This window comes from Maylandia zebra, linkage group LG17, assembly GCF_041146795.1.
Source record: "Maylandia zebra isolate NMK-2024a linkage group LG17, Mzebra_GT3a, whole genome shotgun sequence".
In the NCBI taxonomy this organism is placed as follows: domain Eukaryota; kingdom Metazoa; phylum Chordata; class Actinopteri; order Cichliformes; family Cichlidae; genus Maylandia; species Maylandia zebra.
In genome coordinates, this window is record NC_135183.1 from 27,322,350 (window position 1) to 27,343,842 (window position 21,493).

The window sequence follows — 21,493 nt, forward strand, 5'->3', positions numbered from 1 at the left end:
TCCGCCATGACCTGCCCGAAACCGGAAGTGACGTCAATTTGCGGAAATGTAGTTTTTTAACCATCAGGGCCTTTTGAGCCCTGATGGCCTTTTGAGTTTTTAAGTTATGTTTGACTTTATGACTTTCTGTGTCGTTTCTGGGATGCTTAGGACTCATATTGCACTGCTGGAAATAGTTTATTTTGATGCATATGCTGTTTTCTTTGCAAATTTGCATTATAATATTTATTTTTCGTTTTTCCTGCAGTATATAAAAATTGGTGTATTTCAAAAATAAAACTATGAAGACACTTAAAATAAATTTCCTGTGGTGGGAAACTATTTTGTGCAACTTTTTTGTATTTACAGTTTTGAGGGTTAAGCCTCTTAAATTCCTCTAACTAGAAATATATGTTTAAAAAAACAAAAACTATTTTCAATTGTTTTGTAGTTTATTGCACTTTTTTGCAATTTATGTAATTATTATGCACTTAATGCATACATATTATTAGAATTTGGACTATAATGGTTGTATTGATGTATATCAACTTGAAATGCTCCCAAAAATGGTACAACAACATGTAAAAATATAATATAAGCTCTGGCGGACTTGGTTCTATGGTAGGTCTTAAAGGGTTGATAAATGTTTAGTTTGTAACAAGTAAAATAGATAATAATGCAGGCTATGTGTTACTGATTTGTCAGTCAGATTCAGCCTTGCTTGCTCTCTGCATGGTTACAGTTTTCCCATTAAGCAGGGTATGTTTCATTTTTACCAGCCAAAACTTGAATCCCTACTAACGCGACAGCTAGCTAAGCTATCTAGCTTGTGTTAGCATTAGCTAATCAGGTCTACTCTTTCATGCACCATCTGGTTTCAAAAGTGCAAGATGGAAGCAACCAAAGATGCTTACTGTATACTTGAAAACAGTAGTCGCTGTTATCATAGTTCTTTATATACAGTTTGTATTCAGGCTGTTTCCAGAACTTTTAATTCTCCCATTTTAGTGTCATTATCAACCAGACTACTTTTCCTCCTGGAGCCATATAGCTCCATGCGCCATCTGTTCACAACTTTTAATCTTTTGGAATTCATATGCAGTTGCACCCATTCCAGAATTCAATTTACATTTAATGACAACTGATTTTATGGACACTTGAAGGCACTGCAACAAAGCAAATGTTAGCAAACACTTAACAACCTGTCTGAAGATAAACAGAGTATGTTTTTAAAGTGGTGAAGTAATATAAAGTATAAGCAAACACAAACTGTTTCGGTGCAGCTTGTCTCACAGTATGCCTGCTAGGCAAACGTACAATGGCTGAAAGACAGGACAGGAGGGGAAAGTGAGAGATTACTTTTCAAAGGTAACGGCTGCTGATAGGGGTCAAGTTTAGCTTCATGTAACTCACTATCATTAGCAACTGCCTCACACTAGGTATTAGGTAGTATCAAGTATTTGGAAGATTTCCTGTTAATGTTTTGACTTTATAGTTTTTCAGCAGATAAATTAACAATATAGTCTACAGATTTAAAAAAGAAAACACACACACACACAAGCAAAAACCTTTAAAGGGATAATTTTTTTTTTTTGCTGTACTCAGTGTTTGCTGGGTATCTGTAATCAGTGACTGTATGGTTGGAGATTTCACATGGTTTCCATACCAGTGAGGAAGACTGATCCCATCAAATGTCCTTGGTTCTTGGTATGTAATTGGTTAATAAGGACAGGTGTCTTACATCGTAACAGTAACCATAACATCCTTTGGGCATGGCGTGAATGCAAATCACAGTCTTCAAGAATCTTGAAAGCTGGAAAGGCCTGGGTGGGAGAGTGAGACTGATGGAAATTAAGGAATGGGAAATAAAGGTTCATATTGTTTAACACGGCTTTCTTGGCATAATTAATCATGGATTAAGTAACACAACTTGCACCACAAAAGTAGCAACAAATATGATCATTACACCAGTCCCCTCAGGCCTATAGAAAATTTTAGCATCTTTCAGCTCATTGGTTCTGTTGACCATAACTTTAATGTTTGTTTCACTCTTATTACTCATTGACTCATTACCTGCAGCGCGTGTGTGTGTGTGCGTGTGTGAAAAATACAGATTTCCCTATAAGTATTCAGTTTGCTTAACTCTGCGTTGTTTTTCTATTGTGATTGTTTAGCTTTGAATGATGTTGCCACATGTTCATACCTACTACGAGTAAAAGTGCTCCTGGGTTATCCTCAGATAACGCTTTGCATTAAAATCTGGACGTTCCACAAAGCCAAAAACAACCCATGACAGCGATGACTGAGTGAGGGGACTAAAAGGAAAGGGCTTGGAGAGAAAGCAGGAAGCTGAAACGGAATTTCCACACCCTGATGTGGGTGGACGCCTCCAACCCAAAGAATAGAGAGGGCACATTTTCCCCTCTCTTCACTCTCTTTCTTCCTCCCAACTTTCTGTCTTTGCTCGGACAATAGAGCCCATGGTGAAACAATTCAGAAAGGGAAGGCCAGGAATCTGTATGGCTGCAATAGGGGGTGGTCCTTGCAAACCTCTTTTTATGTGTAGGGAGAGTTTTGGGGAGGGGGGGGTGTCCTAAGAGGATGTCATTAGATGGGAATGAGAGGTGTAGGGTAGATGGAGGCCAGCTAGTGATGAGAATACCACAGACACATGGCCTGGGGGGTGAGGGTTATGTTTTTGTGGGACTCAAACATTTTTCTGCCTGACTGAGCCTGAAAGTGATCGTGCTGAGGCAGGAAAAGCAATGCAGCCTTTTTCTGCTGCACACAAGTTTTCACAAACAGAGCAGAAATTAAAACTGCATTAATCAATATTTTTATATTAACTATTGAGTGCGAGTCATTTGAAGTCAGTGCAGTTAATTGAGTAGAGAATTATAAGTCCAATCTGTTGTTCCTGACGACTCCTGAAGGTAATTTCTTTCTTATATACTGGAATTTAAATATATATTTCAGCTCATTGACCTTTGGGGCCTACAGCTTCACTGTTTTGGTTTCAACTCCAGTTACAGCAGGCAGCTTTCGTTTCAACAAACAAACTCTAATGAAACCACGTGCTGCAGGAATAAAGAGTCTATTGGGAAAATTAGGGACTAGCTTCTGATCACAGGCATATATTTAGCAAAATGAAACTAATGTTGCTCCATGTTTGCCTTCTGTATAAGCAGACAACTGTTTGCTTACTTGTTTGCCAAAAACAAGAGAGCAGTCTGTAAAAGTGAACAAAAATGTTACAGTTATGTTAAGGCAACATTTTCTCACATTGTTTGTTACATGCCATTCATAGCCAGTTAGCTCAAAGGGACAATAATGATCGGAATATTGGAGTAATCCACAAGTAAACACACCCAAACCAGGGTTTCAAACATAAGCAGATATCCTGGAAAATTTTAAGGTGTTGTAGCGGTGTGTGTGTGTGTGTGTGTGTGTGTGTGTGTGTGTGTGTGTTAATGGGGTAATAACTGTAGGAAATTACCTAAAACTCACTCTGCTGCCTAACAGATTGGAAATATTTTATCATACATGTGACATTTTAAAATTACCTACATATAAAGCACTGTCAGAGGACAGCCATGGCTCACTTTCTCTGGAATCCCCATTGAGACGATCTCAAATGTAAACTTAAAGTTAAGAACATAGACTCAGATTCTTGAACTCTACATAATTTTGAATTCAGGTATTTATGCCTGAGTTTGGTATATCTGTTATATTTTGTGTAGATAAAACATATTTAATACTGTCTTACTGTGCAGGATGTAACAATTTTAATCTGGAAGCTTCTTAAAGGATGAATTACATCAACATGTTGCTGGCATAGCTTTCTAGATTCTGGAATTCCCCACTGTCTAAAATAACTCTACAAAATTAGATTTTGCTGTAAGAACAATTTGTCGTAAAGAAAGGCAAAGACGACAACACATAATAAACATATATAGCAGGTTATTCTGAGAGACATGGAGGAAGAGGATGGAAATGCAGGGCACACAGAGAACAGAGTTAAAGTTTAACGTCGAAATAATTATAATTAAAAAAACAAAAACAAAAAGCAGGCAAAGGTTATACATGGGGAATCATATAATGTAGCAAACAATCAAAATGATGAGCAGGCAAAAGCTAAAGTCCCTGACATAGTCCAGAGTTCACACTCAAACACAAATTAACACACGGGAGGGGACTTTCCACAGTAAACAAATTAAAACTGGGAGTACATTTATTCCCAAGTGAGCAATCAGCTGATAGGGAACAGGTGAGGGAGACTAAACTCAGGTGACAGGTATTGAGGACAAACGATCAGAAAAGGGGGAAAGAACAACAAATACAGGAAGCAAAACTGGCAAGAGTGTAAATGGACTAAGAATTGCAAAATTAAACAGGGAAATCCCGAACAGGAAACTAACACCATGACACACACATACAACTAACTGTGCACAACATGAAGCTACCGGGAATATTTAATATACTATAATACAACCTTTTTGCCGTGTCAGTGCCACCCACTGCATCAGCACAAAGTTGTTTCTCTGAAATCTATGTGGCTCTCTGGCTCCATCTCGTGGCCCATCAGACGTTTTGGAGTTAACTGGTTGGTATGTCAGAACAAATAACCTTGTGGATTTCTGTGCTTCCCTATTTAGCCACATGACCTATTTAGCTGGTCAGTGTGACCAGGGCATGCGTTATCGCCACGGGATCCAGGTGCACTGAGCCCTTGACGCTATAAATACCTTCGTGTTCCGATGTTAAAGGGTCAAACAAGAATTTTTATTGAACACCTCGTCTTATATTATTCATCACTAATAGTTGTTGCTTTCACATTGTGTCTTATCCGTTAGGCGATCTTTTATGCGCTTTGTTTCCGCTCGTTTGATGGGACCGAGCAGACGTACTGCAGCAAGCGGACAAGAAACCGCTCACGGAGGACTGCGGGAGTTAAAGGGGCGGCAAGAGCCGGTGGAAGAGAGGCGGACTCTTGACTGTCAGTCAAACATCCGGGGTTATCCGTTGCTACGTTATAACGCCTTAGCAGATCTAAACGACTCTCAGAAGTAATTTTTTTCAGAATACCAGGAGGAGACGGACACACCTAAGTCTCTCAGAATGGGAAACCTGCTGTTCTCCACAGGGTAAAATATAAATATATACATATGTGTTTATCTATATATATGTAGACAGATACATCATGTTGTTTTGGCATTACTTGTGCATGCCCTGCTTACTGCTCTTTGCACGAATATCCACTGAAACAAAGGTAGACAAAAGATGTGACGTGTCCTCGCGTGACCCAGTAATGCTCTGAAATTATCCCCCAGGATTCACTTCACTCAGTGCACGCGTTGGTAAAAGCAGCAGAGGTATAAAGCAAGCTGTAATGCTATGTGTGGATCATTTTCCTAAAGTCTGTTAATCACATGTTCAAACAATACGGTAATCAGTGGATCGGCGTGGAGCTTTAGGTGTGCGTCAAGAACGCAGTAAAAAATATTAACAACCAAGGTCACGCATTCGTTTTGCCAGCGTGTCGCTATAGAGCACCACCAGTAAAGAGCCAAGAAAGATGGTGCAAAATTGACTTAAACTACGGTTTATAAAAGTCTAAGGTGTTAAAAAAGTACAATTACAAGGAGGTGACACAATAAAGCCAAATATATAGCTAAATGCCATGCGTGAAGTTTTTGTGATCACGGAAATGGATCCATCGATGAAATGAAGGGGTGAATGTGTCACTTTAATCAGGTGTTTTCTGTGTAGGTCAAATTAACAACCTGGTAAAGTTACACTCATTCAGGTGAGGCAAGAAGATGGTTTACAGCTGACTTTTCCTTTCCGTCATCCATAGTAGCGAACAACCTCCAATTAGTTATTTGATTTCTTGTATTATTTCCTTTAAAACGACATAATTTTACACATAAAATGGGCCAGACTCAAATAGGAAGTGCACACTGACATGCAAAAACCTTGGCCTGCTATGCATCTCAGTTGCATGTAGTCCACTAATGATGATTACATGGCTTCAACATCATCATCTAGAAATAAAACTTAACACAGTAAACATGTTTCCAATATAAATTAAGTCTTTTAAAAACGCATGTAAATAAACAGTCTGTTGAGTCTAATGCATGGAAAATTGATCATGTGAACCACTGCACTCACAGGCTATGTAAAAATAATGTCATTAAAATGGAAATGATGGCATTAAATAAGGTAAAATGATTTTACATTGAAGTTAAACAAATGGCCATCTGGCACAATAAATAAACTTCCTTCCTTTAAAACCATACTGATGACTTTATTATAGTCATTTTGTTTGTCCATAATTTCAGTCCTACGATGGGAATTAAAGTTAATTTAACCTCAAAGAATTCTCCATGAATTACTGTTTGTGGTGACAGTCACAACAGATAATGACAATAATCAGTCTTTGAGTTCTCTGGGTCCTCTGAGGATATGTTTGCAAATCCTTAGCCAAGTGAATGTTATAGTCTGTTGTTCTGTGATGTTTCTCTGGTGAACTGTGGAAAGTATTCATGTTTCAATCTGGCCTCTTTTTCAGCCTCATAAGGACTGATGCAACCAAGTCGGATAAAGTTAACAGACGACATTTAATAGCCAAAACGATCTGCAATGGCATAACCTATTATTACACTCCACTCACTGGTACAGGTTGCGAAACAGAATGTCTTGCCAAAAATTTTCAAGATTCTGCAGCTCTTTGCCCCACGTTCCCTGTTTCACCATCTGCAGAAGCCTCCTCTACACTCCTCTCAGATTCACCGTCAAACACATCTGTCTCCTACCAAAAACAATCATATTCTTCGTCCACTTCTCGTCCACTTCTGGTTTTCTTCTCCTGGCTTGGAGCCCAACCAGGGGGAATGGCTAAGTACCGGGACCTTTATCTGGACCGTGGCATGGATGTCCTCCTGGTTCAGAGCAGTGTGATGCATTTCCTGTGGCCTCGATGGGGGCTTGAGTATGGATTGGAGGTTCTGAAAATTCTGGAGAACCCTCCCTTCGCAGGGAGGGTGATGCTGGTTCATGCTTCTTCCATCGGTGGCTACACTTTCACTCAAATCCTCACCCACATTGTCCAAGAACCAAAAAAACATGGAGGCCTGGCACAGAGGATGATGGGACACATCTATGACAGCTTAGTGGTCGGCACACTGGACCACATGGCGATAGGTGAGTGAGAGTGATCTAGTATATTCGGTTGCAGTTCACTTTTGTGTTGGATACGTGTGTCAGATCTTTACATAATTTATTAGCCGATCGACCCACTGCTCCAGTTTGTCAGGAGTTCTCTCTAGCTGCTTGTTTTAATTGGCTTTAGGGCTGTGTCTGCAAGCAGTTTATCCATTTAACATTTGGGATTTTTATCAGGTTCTATCTAAGCCGCTAGTTCTGTCTAGTTTTCTAAAAAAAATTAACTGGCATTCACACTGTGTAGTTACTGTACTACCATCTAAAACCTCATTTATTTAAATTAAAATAAATTCAAACATGTGCACCCAATTCTTTTCTTTTGTTTTTTGAAGTCCTTAAAGATTCCAAAGAGGAAAAAGAACATTTTGAAGAAATCAAAAGTCTGTTAGAAGTGCAAAATTTCCATCAAATTCATGCCCATGATGCATGTAAACTTCTGACAACATGGACGCAAAGCACCTGGTAATTAGAGTTACGTTAGGTTACAAAGAAAAAGGCTAGAATTGCAATCAGAAGAACTGGAGCACAGACTTGTTGGTGTGTTTGACTACAGGGTAAGCCATGACATTACTTGTCAGGTATTGGATTGGATCATCAACACAACAAAAGCACTAAAAAGGAGGTAATAATATTTGATTTTGCCCTACAGCTGGCCATTTTAGGACTTAGCTATATAGGTCTAGGTTATTTTTGATACACGGCCTACATAAGAGTAAAGCTTTAAAACTCTAAACTATTTACTCTCTTGTGTTTTTTTTTTAAATTTGTTTTTTTTTTTTTACATTTTTTATTCAGGCATTGGTAGAACTCTGGTGCCACGTTTTGAGAGCTTTGTCAAAAACACTGCCATGCTTTACTTCTGGCTTTTCAAAACCCACACGGCAGACTTCTATGAGACCAGCATCCAAGTGTTCCACAACAGCCCAGTTACCGCTCCCGCTCTCTTCTTCTTCAGTGAAAACGATGCAATGTGCAACACTGCAGTGATGGAAAAGCTGATTGACGTCTGGAGACAGAGAGGAGTGGACGTGCACAGCAGAAAGTGGAAGAAGTCGATACATGCGGCCCACTTGCGCTGCCACCCAGATGATTACCTCTCCACCCTGCAACACTTTTTGAACTCGCTGCCCATTTACTCCTGTAAAAAAACAATCTAAGAGGGGAGGTAAAAATACACCACCACCAAATATTAAAAAACAAAATAAGTTTTATGATTTAAAAAAGAATGCACTTTGATTTTTTTTCCTTTAGCTTTGTTATTAATTAAAATGAGAAGTATTTTTTCTCTCTTTGTTACGACCCCCTCTGCTAGGCGACAGGTGGGGAGAAACATACACAAGCCCACTCACGAAGTCAGAGTAAATAAGGGGTTTTATTGCAAACGTTAAACTAAAAACCGACGGGGCTGTTCAACAGACCACCGGGCAAATAATTAATACACAAAGAAAAGAACAGGCAAGAATAAAAACTAAGGGTTAACTAAGCTGAGCCAGCAAACACAAGACTCTAACAAAACTAAGGTCAGCTGTATCTCAGAGTTTACAAACGGAGTTCAAATGCTAGGCAGACGAGGAGGACACTGCATGTTCACGTCAGCACAGCAGTTCCCCTCAGTGTGAATCTTCAGCGTTTTTATACTCCCAGGTGCAGACAATCAGCCAGTCAGTTGGTCTTGGAGTGTCATTGGATCTCCAGGCAGCCAATCGTCCACGCAGTCTGGCACACTTTGATCTGCATAAAAGAAGGCTGGCACAGGACTCCCAGCAGCCAGTCATCCACGAGTCCTGGCACACTTAGATTTGCATAAACAAAAGGGCAGTCTCACTTCCTCCAAGGCCCAGGGCCGTAACACTCTTTTGCATATTCATTGTTTGAATTTTTGTTGCTTGCTGTTAAGTAAAGTTGTATTTTAAGTTATTTTAAAAAAACTGATGTTATTTACCTGTGTGCTTATGTTATGGATTATTTTGCACTTTAAACAATTCAAAAGCTTTGATAAACTGTTGGTACTCTTACCAGAGATGTGGTTGCTGCACATTGAGTGAAATAAAATATTTCAATTGCGCTGCTTGGAACAGGACTTTTACTTGTGAGTTTTTTCCATATAAAAAATTGCCAACATGGTCTCACTTCTACTAAGAACTTCTTGAAAGTCAGCGCTGGTTTAGCTCAGTGCGTTGAGCGAGCGACCACATGCCATACGGCTGAGAACGGCCGGCCTGGGTTTGAGTAGCACCCGCGGCCCTTTGCCGCATGCCTTCTCCTCTCTCTCTGCCCCCACCTCCCTGTTGTCTATACTGTGTCCATCTAATAAACTTAAAAAAGGCCAAAAAAATAATTACTTGGAAGTCTTGTAACTGGTTTATCATTTAAGTCATTTTAATTACTTTTATACACATATATATTTGTTTATTTTATTATTATTATGATGATATTTAGTCTATCTGATATTTCTTTTCCAAATTTTTCCTTTTAATGATGAAATCGGGTACTTCATAATGTGGAAAAAGGATAGTTTTCTTTGAATGTGAATGGGTGGACCTGGAAGTTAGTGGGAAATTTATTCCAAGTTGAAAAAAATACAATATATAAATGGGTTTATAATGTGTGTATAAGTGCAACCAAAGACTTACTGTTAGTCTTTAACTAAAGGAGGGTAGCAAAGTTAAATCTAATACTAAAGAAATGCTGAAAATATATGTGCTAAAGCAAAAATATTTTTCATACCCCAAGCATATCATCTTAGCTAGTTTAGCTTATCTACACATGTTTATTCCAACCATATCTTTTAATCTATTTTTAGCAATTTGGACTTACAATAACGTTTGCTTAGAATTAGACCTGTTTTCTAGTCTTTTCTGTTTTATTTTCAGTGTAATTCAAACATTCACATGAACTCATGTTATGAAAGCACAATCACTCTTGGTAAGTAAAACATAAACTCCATAAAACCTATGTCATTTAACTTCTTTCCAACCATCTTTGAAGTCCGTATGTCTGTTTTCAACCCTTGCTGTTTATTTTAGGAAAACACAAAGATAAACATTTTGAAAACTTTAATATTTTTAGTTGAATTTCTTTTTAAAAATTTCAGTCTGCAACCCTCTCTGTGTGAAAAGGAGCTTATGATGGTGTTTTGAGGTCTCTTCATCCACTTCTGTGTGAGTTACATTTGAGGAATGATATGTACTGCAGTTACTCAGAGTTGTTCATATATATTAGGACCACTCTCACAAGAAGTGAACCAGAAGTGCTTGATTATTGATTATTTCCTGGCATTGTTCATAAAACTATGTTCTACATCATCCCAGATGTTCTGTGATAAAAAGCCATACTGTTATTCACTCTTATTGTAGTATGATCTTAACAGCTTACAGTTGTTGCCATTGTTGTGTAGCAAAGGCACATTAGACCAGATAACTAAGAAACTTCAATGTAATGTTAAGAATGCCTAATAATTCTAAGCACTAAAAAACAGGTCCACAGAAGTATATACGTCTTTTCAGTACAGCTGTTAGTAGTAACCCACTGTTTCCTCCCTGCCACTGTTATCTAACACAAAAATAACCCTGCATTTCCTCTCTAATTACAGAAGCTTCTCTCACGCCAGGAAATAACAATTAAACGCTCTGTTAGCACGGGCTAATGTATGATTCAAAAAAGAGAATTTTACTAAGTAATCAATGGAAATTTAATAAATAAGTTAATAGAATAAACATGCTTTCAAACTGCTCTCAAACAACTCCATATCACACAGATATTTCTGGCAGTCATTCGTCTTTCAGAGGAAGGCCAAGTGTAGATAACTGTAAAGGCAAGGAACACCAATAAGTCTATATTTAAAAAAAAACTTAATCCTATAGTGTTATCGTTAGACTTTCTTTGGAATCTCATGGAACTCAGCTGGAATACACAAAAAGCAGACTTACCATAAAGTGCTTACAAGCACCACCTCTTGTGTGTTTAGTCCCTTTAGGTATGTAGTAATTTTTTATTGCATGTCTGAGTAGTATGAAGAACTGACTCCCTACTGTATATTACTGTATACTACTATTCTTATTGTATATATTGTATATCTTATTCATCTGTTCCTCTGTCTCTCCTGTACGGAAGAGGATTAGGGCCACAGGAAAAAAAAAAAAAAGAATTCTGACTTTAATCTCAGAATTCTGACTTTATTCTCAGAATTCTGACTTTTTTCTCAGAATTCTGACTTTAATCTCAGAATTCTGAGAATAAAGTCAGAATTCTGACTTTTTTCTCAGAATTCTGACTTTATTCTCAGAATTCTGACTTTTTTCTCAGAATTCTGACTTTAATCTCAGAATTCTGACTTTTTTCTCAGAATTCTGACTTTAATCTCAGAATTTTGAGGTGGGCACCTGCAGGCTTCCAGCTTCGGTGACAGCGATGTGTCCAGTTTGGCAGGTGGAGAACTAATTCACTAAATATGGTGGATATAAGTGACTTTTTGCGTGGCCGAGGGGTCCCCGAAGATGCTATTTTATTAATGGAAGAGCAGAAGGTGAGTAACAAAAAAGAGAAATAGTTTGGTGTCTCCTATTTTTACAGGAAAACAGTTACGGTTAGCTGTTAGCATGCTTGTTAGCTTATAATGTTATATAGGAATGAACGTGTTTCACGATGTTACAGTATACTAGGTGAATTGACGTTTTAACTGTTGTTGATCGCAGGATCATCCCAGATGGGTTCGTTGCATTTTATTTTATTGTTCTACTATTTCAGAGTTTTTCAAGGCAGTTAAGCGGAGCTGTGTTACAGATGCTAGCCGCCTGCCAATATCACTGATATATTTGATGTGTACAAGTAAGTTACACTTAGTACAGCGGAGGAGAGAAGCTGTAATGAATGTTTATGCGGATATTTCACTCAGAAAAATGGGTGGCGTTCATACACAGCCACCGACACAGCCCCGGTTGTTGTTCTGACGGTGGCCGACTGACGATCCCCTCACAACATGTTAGCTAACACAAACTAATGTAGTGCATGTAACTGTGTATACGTTAGTGGTACAGTGTCGGAAGAAATGAGCAAACTGTTTATAATGTCAGAATGACATCATCTTTCTCCTATATATAAAAGTGCTGGCTGAGGAGCGCTGCCGGGTTGAACTTTGACCTCGGAGTGACGTGACGTTTGTTCGCACAACCAATAGAAGTGCAGAAAGTCGCAAATCAGGCATATTGTTCGCATAAACACAAAAATAAATAACGAAATAATCCCGATATTGTGCCAAAGACTGATTTACAATGTTACTTTGTGTTCTATGTGTAATACCTTTGCTTAAATGACTAAATGGACTGTGTATTTATGACTCTGCGTTATAGTCTTACATACATAAGTAACATTCATATGTACAGATAAAAATGTACAGAGCTATGTACACAAGCGTGTACACAAAAGTCTACTGCTGATCGAGCTGCTCAGTGGTCGTACAGTCTCATGCAGAGAGCGTGGAGGTGTTGTCCATGGTGGATGTTAGCTTAGACAACATCCTCTCCTCCCCAGTCTGCTCAGTGGACTTTAGCAGACCGCTAAAGCTGGCCCTCCCGACCAGTTTGTTAAGTTTCCCCCTGTCCCTCTCTGCCATTCCACCACTCCAGCAGACCACAACATAAAAGACAGCAGACGCCACCACAGTGTCGTAGAACATCCTTAGAAGACGTACTACCTACATCATAACCAATCAAGTCCCGCTTTTTTTTAAATACAGAAGAGGATTTATTATTTACTGAAAGGCTATGCCTTAGTTTGCTTCTTTCATTATTGTGTTTCGCCCTGCATAAAATAGATAGCTTTTCTGATAACTACAGTCAATACTCTCCTACTGGCATTAACGAGGCCTAAGAGGCTTAACTGTAATATTGCTTTGCAGCGTAAATGTTGCAGAAAATGACTGTCTTTTCTTTCTTCCTGTGTGCAGATTGACTGTGACGTCATAGCGCTGATGGATGACGCAACTTTGGCAAACTACATTCCCTCGTACGGAGACCGAATTGCCGTCTTCAATTTCTGCAAAAGCAAGCAACCACTGTCAAAAAGAAAACTAGGACTTCTGCAAAAACTTCGTGAGAAAATGAAAACCAGAAAAGAAAGTCCAAAGGAGAACACTTCACATACAGATGCAGGAATAAGACAGACAAAGAAGCAAAAAGCAACACGCAATGTTGAGATAGGATGGATACATTGTGATGGAAAAATAGCCAAACAGGTGAGAGCGAAGCAGGGAGGTGGCACTAGAAAAATTCAAATGGCCACTGATGCTGGATTAAAAGATATTCTTCAGGAAGGAAAGAAACTTTTTTTTCCTAATGGCATATCTCCTAAGGGATGTGAAACAGATTTTGAGTTTGAGGTTTGGGACTTTAAACAGAACCACCTTACTGATGATACCTGCCAGTCTATTGGCAATATGTATGAGGCAGCGAGACTGACAATGTTACGCTTCTACATTGCAACAAAACCAAAAGATCCTGAAGAAGATGCCAGCGAGACATCTGAAGTGGTGTTTGTCTCAGAAAGCAGTGGCAGTGATATTAATCCATTGCAAGTGGGGGAAGTCAGGGGTAATTTTGATGAAGTCATCGCTGGTTCAGAAATTTTAGATGATCCAGAAATTACTTTTGGTCCAATTTTTGATGCTGAAGAAGATACAGAAGACACATTAGTCTATGAGGGTTTTCTTGTACCCCTCAGTCCACCTAATTCAGAGAACATAATAACAATCACCATACGTCATACTGACACTTTACATGACATGATTACTGCTTTACTTCCAGACAACACAGAAGAACCAGGCACTGGATCAGGAATACTAAGAGATGTACTCACATGCTTCTGGCATGAATTTTATGAGCGATGCACCCTAGGTGCAACCATTAAAGTGCCATTCATTCGCCATGATTTTCCTGCTGAAAAATGGAAGGCAGTTGGGCGAATACTCCTGAAAGGTTACCAAGAATGTCAGTATTTTCCAAATAAACTTGCAATCCCTTTTATGGAACAAGTGCTTTTCAGTGGTGTTTACAGTGATCTTAAAGCACACTTTCTACAGTTTGTCAGCAGCCAAGAATGTGATGTTTTGATGGAAGCAGTAAAAGATTTCTCTGCAGTTGACTTGGATGATCTTGTGGAAATTCTTGACAGTTATGGCTGTAGAAAAAGAATCACTGCTGAGACTCTTCCTACAATCCTTGATGAAATAGCACACAAAGAGCTTGTCCAAAAACCAATGTTTGTTATTGACTGCTGGCGGGAGATCATCGACCCCCATATCTCCCTCAGTCCGGAGGGACTGACCAAGTTATTCTCTGAACTGCAACCAACTTCAAAAAAAGTGTGCCAGCTGCTGAAATTTGCTGTGGATTTGACTCCACAACAAAAAGAAGTGAAAAATCATCTCAAAAGATTCATCAGAGAGCTGGATAACATTAAACTTCAGAAATTTATGCGTTTCTGCACCGGATCTGACCTTATAGTAACAAACAGTATTTATGTGGAATTTCAAGATATGACAGAGTTTACAAGAAGACCAGTCGGACGCACGTGTGGGAATGTTCTGCAGCTAGCTAACAGCTATGAAAACTTCCCAGATTTTCGTTCTGAATTTAATGCAGTTCTTGAAAGTAATGTCTGGGTGATGGACATTGTTTAGACTCTCACAGCAATGCGCTACATTTGAACTGCTCATGCACACTAGAGCATAACTGTAAAGAGATGTTAGGAATATGTATTTTTATGTATTTTGAACTTATACAGTATACTTTTTTTAATTAGAGAGAAGTTTCTCATCTCTGTTAGAAGTCTAGTTTTGGCTAATATTTCATTTTCTTTTATCATTTTGAGTTTTACATAATACAGTCACAAAACAAAAGGAACAGGTACACTGTTTACTACCATATCCAGAGCTGTCTTCACCAAATCCAAGCTTTCCAGCTGTAAGACAGAAACCTTCAGCAAAAGCATGAAGAAAGATTACTTAAGATCTATAAACTATAATTAAACTGCTCTTAAACGTTCTTTAATGCACCATGTGTGGTGTGAGAGCTCAGCACAGTCAAATACTTTTGTAAGTAATTAGTAGAAAGACTAATTCATTCAGATGGTATTTTCTTATTAGGTCAGGGCTAAAACTGAACATAGTTATAACGTAAAAGTAATGCTGTTATGCAACACTGTATTGTAAAAGGAATAAGTACAATTTTATACTTTAGCATTTGTCATGTCTGAAAACATTTTGCTTTACAGTATATGCAATTTTTAGTTAAGGTAGGTTAAGGTATCAAAGTTTGGCATTTGTTGTTGATTACAAAGGTTCCATATAAAGTTGGTGAAAATATTTTTTTAAATTCCAGTATTTTCTTAATGTCATATTGTTTCTAAGCATACCTGTTATTCATCCATCAAATTGATTCAAGCTGCTTAAAGGATTCAGTCTGTTTTGAAGATGGTTATTGATTACTGAGATCATAAATAAACACTGTACACTTCAGTGCAGTGGTCAAGTACTGTGATTATTCAGGCATCCTTTTGTAATGCCAAACTGTCATGTTCTCAGATATAGTATTAATCTTAACACCTGAAAAAATGTCTTGTTACTGCCAGAAATTATGCATTTTTATTTGTATGCATGTATGTTCTCAGTCATTCACACTTGTTTTTATTTCTATACCATAGATGACACTGAAGGAATATGTGATACCACAATAGCCAGTGTTCATGGTCTTTACAGTAAGTCACTGATGTATACTGATGCATAACAAGACTATATGAGATCTATAAGTTTGTTTTAAAAGTTGAGTCATTCTTGTTACAGGGCAGCTTATACGGTTATGAGTTTTAGCCATGTTATTGGCATTGGAAAGAACAGGTTTCTTGTAAACTTTTTCCAATAAAATGTTACTGTACACAGTACATTTGTATTGTTGTTTTGAATATGTTCATCAAACTCCATATCTATTTGAACATGCCAGAATTCAAGAGACTGCCACACATGAGCTCAGTAACATGGAAGAATACCATTTATTTTTAATTTCAAATATTTCATAAAGATACACAAATATAAATGTAAAACATGTTGCACTTAATGGGACAATAACTTGGTTCCACTTGCAGGAACTGTTTTGTTGCATTGTTGCTGGGATACTACAAATAAAAGTCAAAATATTTTTGGTATGTTTCTTATAATTTTAGGATTCATATCATGAAGGAGCCTTGTATACAACAGCTAACACTGAATCAGTATAGCAATGATTTGTGGTCATTTTACATGAAAAACCAGCTAAAATATCTTACAACTAACAGAAGTGAAATACATTAATAATTAAGTGATGGATCTTCATATGGGTAAATGATTATTATAGCTTTGCTTTAATATAATTGCACTAAAAGCTCCCCAAAAGGCATAACGACTTTAAATATTAACAATGATACGTTTATAGAAACATGCTGTTGTCAAGACCTAGAATTGTTAATGCTACTATGGTTTGCTGAAACATACCACAGATAACCACATATGATATGCACTTAGCATATCATATGCTGGTGCCTGGGTTTCCAGCCATGAATATTAAGAGTAAAGGTTGATACAGAAAACAATGAGCAGGGAGCTGGTCAGTTTATATTTTATATACTATGCACATGTCTGGCAACAAAACACAGAAATTTATATTGCAATTTACTGGTAGGCAGGTTTACACCACTTATGATTCAATCAAAAATATAACATTTGTAAATGCAGTTTAATGTATGGCCTTTTAAAAGGATTGACATGTGTTTCATAACTGATTGATAATATCACAATATTCAGCTTTTTCAAGTAATATATAAACATTTCTGTTTAATGGTAGTGTGAATGTAGAAAAACATTTTTCATTTAATGCAGTGCAGAAATACCTGCATAAAAGGTACCTGTAAGACATGGCACCTACTATCAAATCACGTTATCAAGATAAAGAGAAATATTTTGTATTTATTTGTACATTTACACACTGAAGTTCCTTAAATACTTTGCAGTATTTCTTCTCTTAACCTAATGTACAGATCCGCAGCACCAAGTGGATCTCCTGGGGCATCCCATTCATTTTCTACCATAAGCAGACAACACAGTTCAAAGACTGTTTCATCACAGGGGTGTTGACCTTTTGGGCTACACTCTTCCATACACAAAGTGATATCCTCCATAGAAATAGGCTTCAGTCTATCCTCAGCACTGTGCAGCTCTGGAAATGAGTACATTACTACTGGTCGACCCGATGCTGCACTACCACTTGGCCGGATTTTGTGCGAGTTCCATGTGTTCACAACTTCATCAAGTTCATCCTACATGAAAAACAACACAATATAAGTACCGGTATATGAAACAGACCATGTACCAGTAGATTTAGCCAAAGTTGAGGCTTATTAACTCATTAATCAACAGACATAGAAACTGACCTCTAATTAATGTAAAACCAAGCAGCAACAACAAAAGAGCACTTTCACTAAACAGCACATGGACACAGAATGGTGCTGCATGATTCTGCTGTTGAATAGATAGCCCAACACTTTATACTCAGTGTGCAATGATTCTACAATAAATTTTCAATAGAGAATTAACCAAATGATAGGATTGCTTTCTGAAACCGTGCCCAAAGGACCACTAGGTAACAGACTCCATAGTAATTTAAACCATGTGGCAATAAATAAAAAAAAATGCTCCATGCACCTGTGCTGAGAAAGGTGCAGTTACTTCCACTGATAACATGAATACAATTCCATCAAAGTATTAAAATGGAATCCCAAAAAGTTGATTCTGTTCATCTGGATGTAGCGTTTTCAGTGTGAGAAATGTTCTGTCAAAAAACATTCCTTACCTGGCTGATTGAGCATGCATCAAGACATATTAAAATGGAAATAAAATTCATATTTAATTTAAAGAAAAAAAATGTTCTAACCATATTTATATTTTCTATTTATGCAGCTAAGACATTACATAGCATGAGCACATGCTTTTACCTGAATAAGATTGAGAAAGCAGAATTGGATAAGACTTTTGTCCAAAAAATCCCCTGTGAAGTGGCCATCATCCTGAAAAGTTTGAAATAAGTTCATCCAAAATTGTGCACTCTGTTTGCGTAGGGTAGCCCACCATCCTTCTATACGTTGGTTGGCCGTACTTCTTCCGTAAAGGAAACTTTTCTCACCTGCAAAACTGTCTGTGTGGTTTCTCCGTAAAAACATCTGCATTTGTTCGACACAACCATTTTCGGTACCTCGGTCAGCACGTAACCTTTCTGGACATCCGCTGATGCATGAAACTGTTTTCAGAAAATAACTTGCAATCAATTTAGGGTCACTGTCTGTAGTATAAGCCTCCATCCATAAAACATAGCGGCTAAAACCATCTATGCAGCCACTGATAGCAATACCATATGGTTTCAACTTGTCATAGCCATCCATGTGCCAGAGAGCATTTGGCCCTCTGCAGCTGTACTGTCGTCTTCTCAACCGTCGAGCTCGTCTCAGTTCCACACCTTGAGGGTCAAGCAATTTGATTATGCATCTTACAGTATCTTGTGACACCACAAATCCATGTTGAATTGCACGTAGATGTAGCCAACGATAACCTTGCATCTGTCCATTTGTCATGATCTCTTGTTGGACAAAGGCTAGCACTCCTCCAAGTTTGATTGATTCTTCCTTCTAAAAAGCCCAAGTCTTTTACAAATTCTCTTTAGAGTTCGAACACTTATAATTGTCTGATGACTATGTGCTAAAATTGAAAGTATTTCTTTGTTACTGAAAGAAAGTCTGAAATACAGTCTTATTAAGTCATCCAAATCTGACATGTCAGCCACTGTTTCTCTCACTTTGAGAGGTGAACTTTTTGCAGAAGTCCTAGTTTTCTTTTTGACAGTGGTTGCTTGCTTTTGCAGAAATTGAAGACGGCAATTCGGTCTCCGTACGAGGGAATGTAGTTTGCCAAAGTTGCGTCATCCATCAGCGCTATGACGTCACAGTCAATCTGCACACAGGAAGAAAGAAAAGACAGTCATTTTCTGCAACATTTACGCTGCAAAGCAATATTAAAGTTAAGCCTCTTAGGTCACCGCTAATGCCAGTAGGAGAGTATTGACTGTAGTTATCAGAAAAGCTATCTATTTTATGCAGGGCAAAACACAATAATGAAAGAAGCAAACTAAGGCATAGCCTTTCAGTAAATAATAAATCCTCTTCTGTATTTAAAAAAAAGCGGGACTTGATTGGTTATGATGTAGGTAGTACGTCTTCTAAGGATGTTCTACGACACTGTGGTGGCGTCTGCTGTCTTTTATGTTGTGGTCTGCTGGAGTGGTGGAATGGCAGAGAGGGACAGGGGGAAACTTAACAAACTGGTCGGGAGGGCCAGCTTTAGCGGTCTGCTAAAGTCCACTGAGCAGACTGGGGAGGAGAGGATGTTGTCTAAGCTAACATCCACCATGGACAACACCTCCACGCTCTCTGCATGAGACTGTACGACCACTGAGCAGCTCGATCAGCAGTAGACTTTTGTGTACACGCTTGTGTACATAGCTCTGTACATTTTTATCTGTACATATGAATGTTACTTATGTATGTAAGACTATAACGCAGAGTCATAAATACACAGTCCATTTAGTCATTTAAGCAAAGGTATTACACATAGAACACAAAGTAACATTGTAAATCAGTCTTTGGCACAATATCGGGATTATTTCGTTATTTATTTTTGTGTTTATGCGAACAATATGCCTGATTTGCGACTTTCTGCACTTCTATTGGTTGTGCGAACAAACGTCACGTCACTCCGAGGTCAAAGTTCAACCCGGCAGCGCTCCTCAGCCAGCACTTTTATATATAGGAGAAAGATGATGTCATTCTGACATTATAAACAGTTTGCTCATTTCTTCCGACACTGTACCACTAACGTATACACAGTTACATGCACTACATTAGTTTGTGTTAGCTAACATGTTGTGAGGGGATCGTCAGTCGGCCACCGTCAGAACAACAACCGGGGCTGTGTCGGTGGCTGTGTATGAACGCCACCCATTTTTCTGAGTGAAATATCCGCATAAACATTCATTACAGCTTCTCTCCTCCGCTGTACTAAGTGTAACTTACTTGTACACATCAAATATATCAGTGATATTGGCAGGCGGCTAGCATCTGTAACACAGCTCCGCTTAACTGCCTTGAAAAACTCTGAAATAGTAGAACAATAAAATAAAATGCAACGAACCCATCTGGGATGATCCTGCGATCAACAACAGTTAAAACGTCAATTCACCTAGTATACTGTAACATCGTGAAACACGTTCATTCCTATATAACATTATAAGCTAACAAGCATGCTAACAGCTAACCGTAACTGTTTTCCTGTAAAAATAGGAGACACCAAACTATTTCTCTTTTTTGTTACTCACCTTCTGCTCTTCCATTAATAAAATAGCATCTTCGGGGACCCCTCGGCCACGCAAAAAGTCACTTATATCCACCATATTTAGTGAATTAGTTCTCCACCTGCCAAACTGGACACATCGCTGTCACCGAAGCTGGAAGCCTGCAGGTGCCCACCTCAAAATTCTGAGATTAAAGTCAGAATTCTGAGAAAAAAGTCAGAATTCTGAGATTAAAGTCAGAATTCTGACTTTAATCTCAGAATTCTGACTTTAATCTCAGAATTCTGAGAATAAAGTCAGAATTCTGAGAAAAAAGTCAGAATTCTGAGATTAAAGTCAGAATTCTGAGAAAAAAGTCAGAATTCTGAGATTAAAGTCAGAATTCTGAGATTAAAGTCAGAATTCTTTTTTTTTTTTTCCAGTGGCCCTAATCCTCTTCCGTACTCCTGCTGCTTTGAGCATGTACGTGACAAAAGAATTTCCCTCGGGATAAATAAAGGTCTTCTTATTCTTATTCTTAGAATGTAAAAGAGTGGATCTGTAAGAATTTACTGTTGATTTACCTTGTAAAACCTTATCAAGGTTCTTGAATTTCAACTCCGTTTACTTTTTTATGTTAGCGTTTCACACACACATACACTCGTGCTGTGATTATTCATCATCGATTTGTGGTGACTTGTGTTACATTTCCCTTATAAGGTACAGAGTTTTTAACATTTTCAAAACGTGTAGCATACTCTGCTTAGTGTTGTTTAATGGCCGTAAAATTAGAGGGTTAGATTTTGTTTTTCTGTTTGTTTCTTCGAAAGTGGCTTTTGGATGAGAAGTAAAAAATCTTCAAAAGCCTAAAAGAAGTCCTGCTGACTTCA

At 38.1% G+C, this 21,493-nt stretch overlaps 2 protein-coding genes and 1 long non-coding RNA gene across 4 annotated transcripts; 2 read left to right on the plus strand and 1 right to left on the minus strand.

The window, feature by feature from the left end:
* The first annotated feature begins 4,394 nt into the window (after window positions 1-4,394).
* On the plus strand, window positions 4,395-9,278 carry LOC101487739 (transmembrane protein 53). Of its 2 annotated transcripts, XM_004548297.3 has the most exons (4): window positions 4,395-4,586; window positions 4,833-5,123; window positions 6,551-7,182; window positions 7,999-9,278. In XM_004548297.3, exons 2-4 carry the CDS (start codon window positions 5,098-5,100, stop codon window positions 8,358-8,360), a joined length of 1,020 nt encoding a protein of 339 aa, XP_004548354.2. In that variant the 5' UTR covers window positions 4,395-4,586; window positions 4,833-5,097; the 3' UTR covers window positions 8,361-9,278. The 2 variants fall into 2 exon arrangements, with proteins under 2 accessions (XP_004548354.2, XP_004548356.2); XM_004548299.3 differs by lacking the exon at window positions 4,395-4,586 and having other exon boundaries at window positions 4,650-5,123; window positions 8,089-9,278.
* A 2,224-nt stretch (window positions 9,279-11,502) lies between these two features.
* Window positions 11,503-16,391, plus strand: LOC143413178 (uncharacterized). The gene is made up of 2 exons (XM_076875842.1): window positions 11,503-11,728; window positions 13,148-16,391. The coding sequence occupies exons 1-2, from the start codon at window positions 11,654-11,656 to the stop codon at window positions 14,876-14,878; spliced, it is 1,806 nt and encodes a 601-aa protein (XP_076731957.1). The 5' UTR covers window positions 11,503-11,653; the 3' UTR covers window positions 14,879-16,391.
* A 97-nt stretch (window positions 16,392-16,488) lies between these two features.
* On the minus strand, window positions 16,489-20,853 carry LOC112432988 (uncharacterized). Its single transcript, XR_013093794.1, has 3 exons — window positions 20,649-20,853; window positions 18,220-19,228; window positions 16,489-17,544 (listed from the first exon to the last, which is right to left on the minus strand). It is a non-coding gene; the product is annotated as an uncharacterized LOC112432988 (long non-coding RNA).
* Window positions 20,854-21,493: the final 640 nt, after the last annotated feature.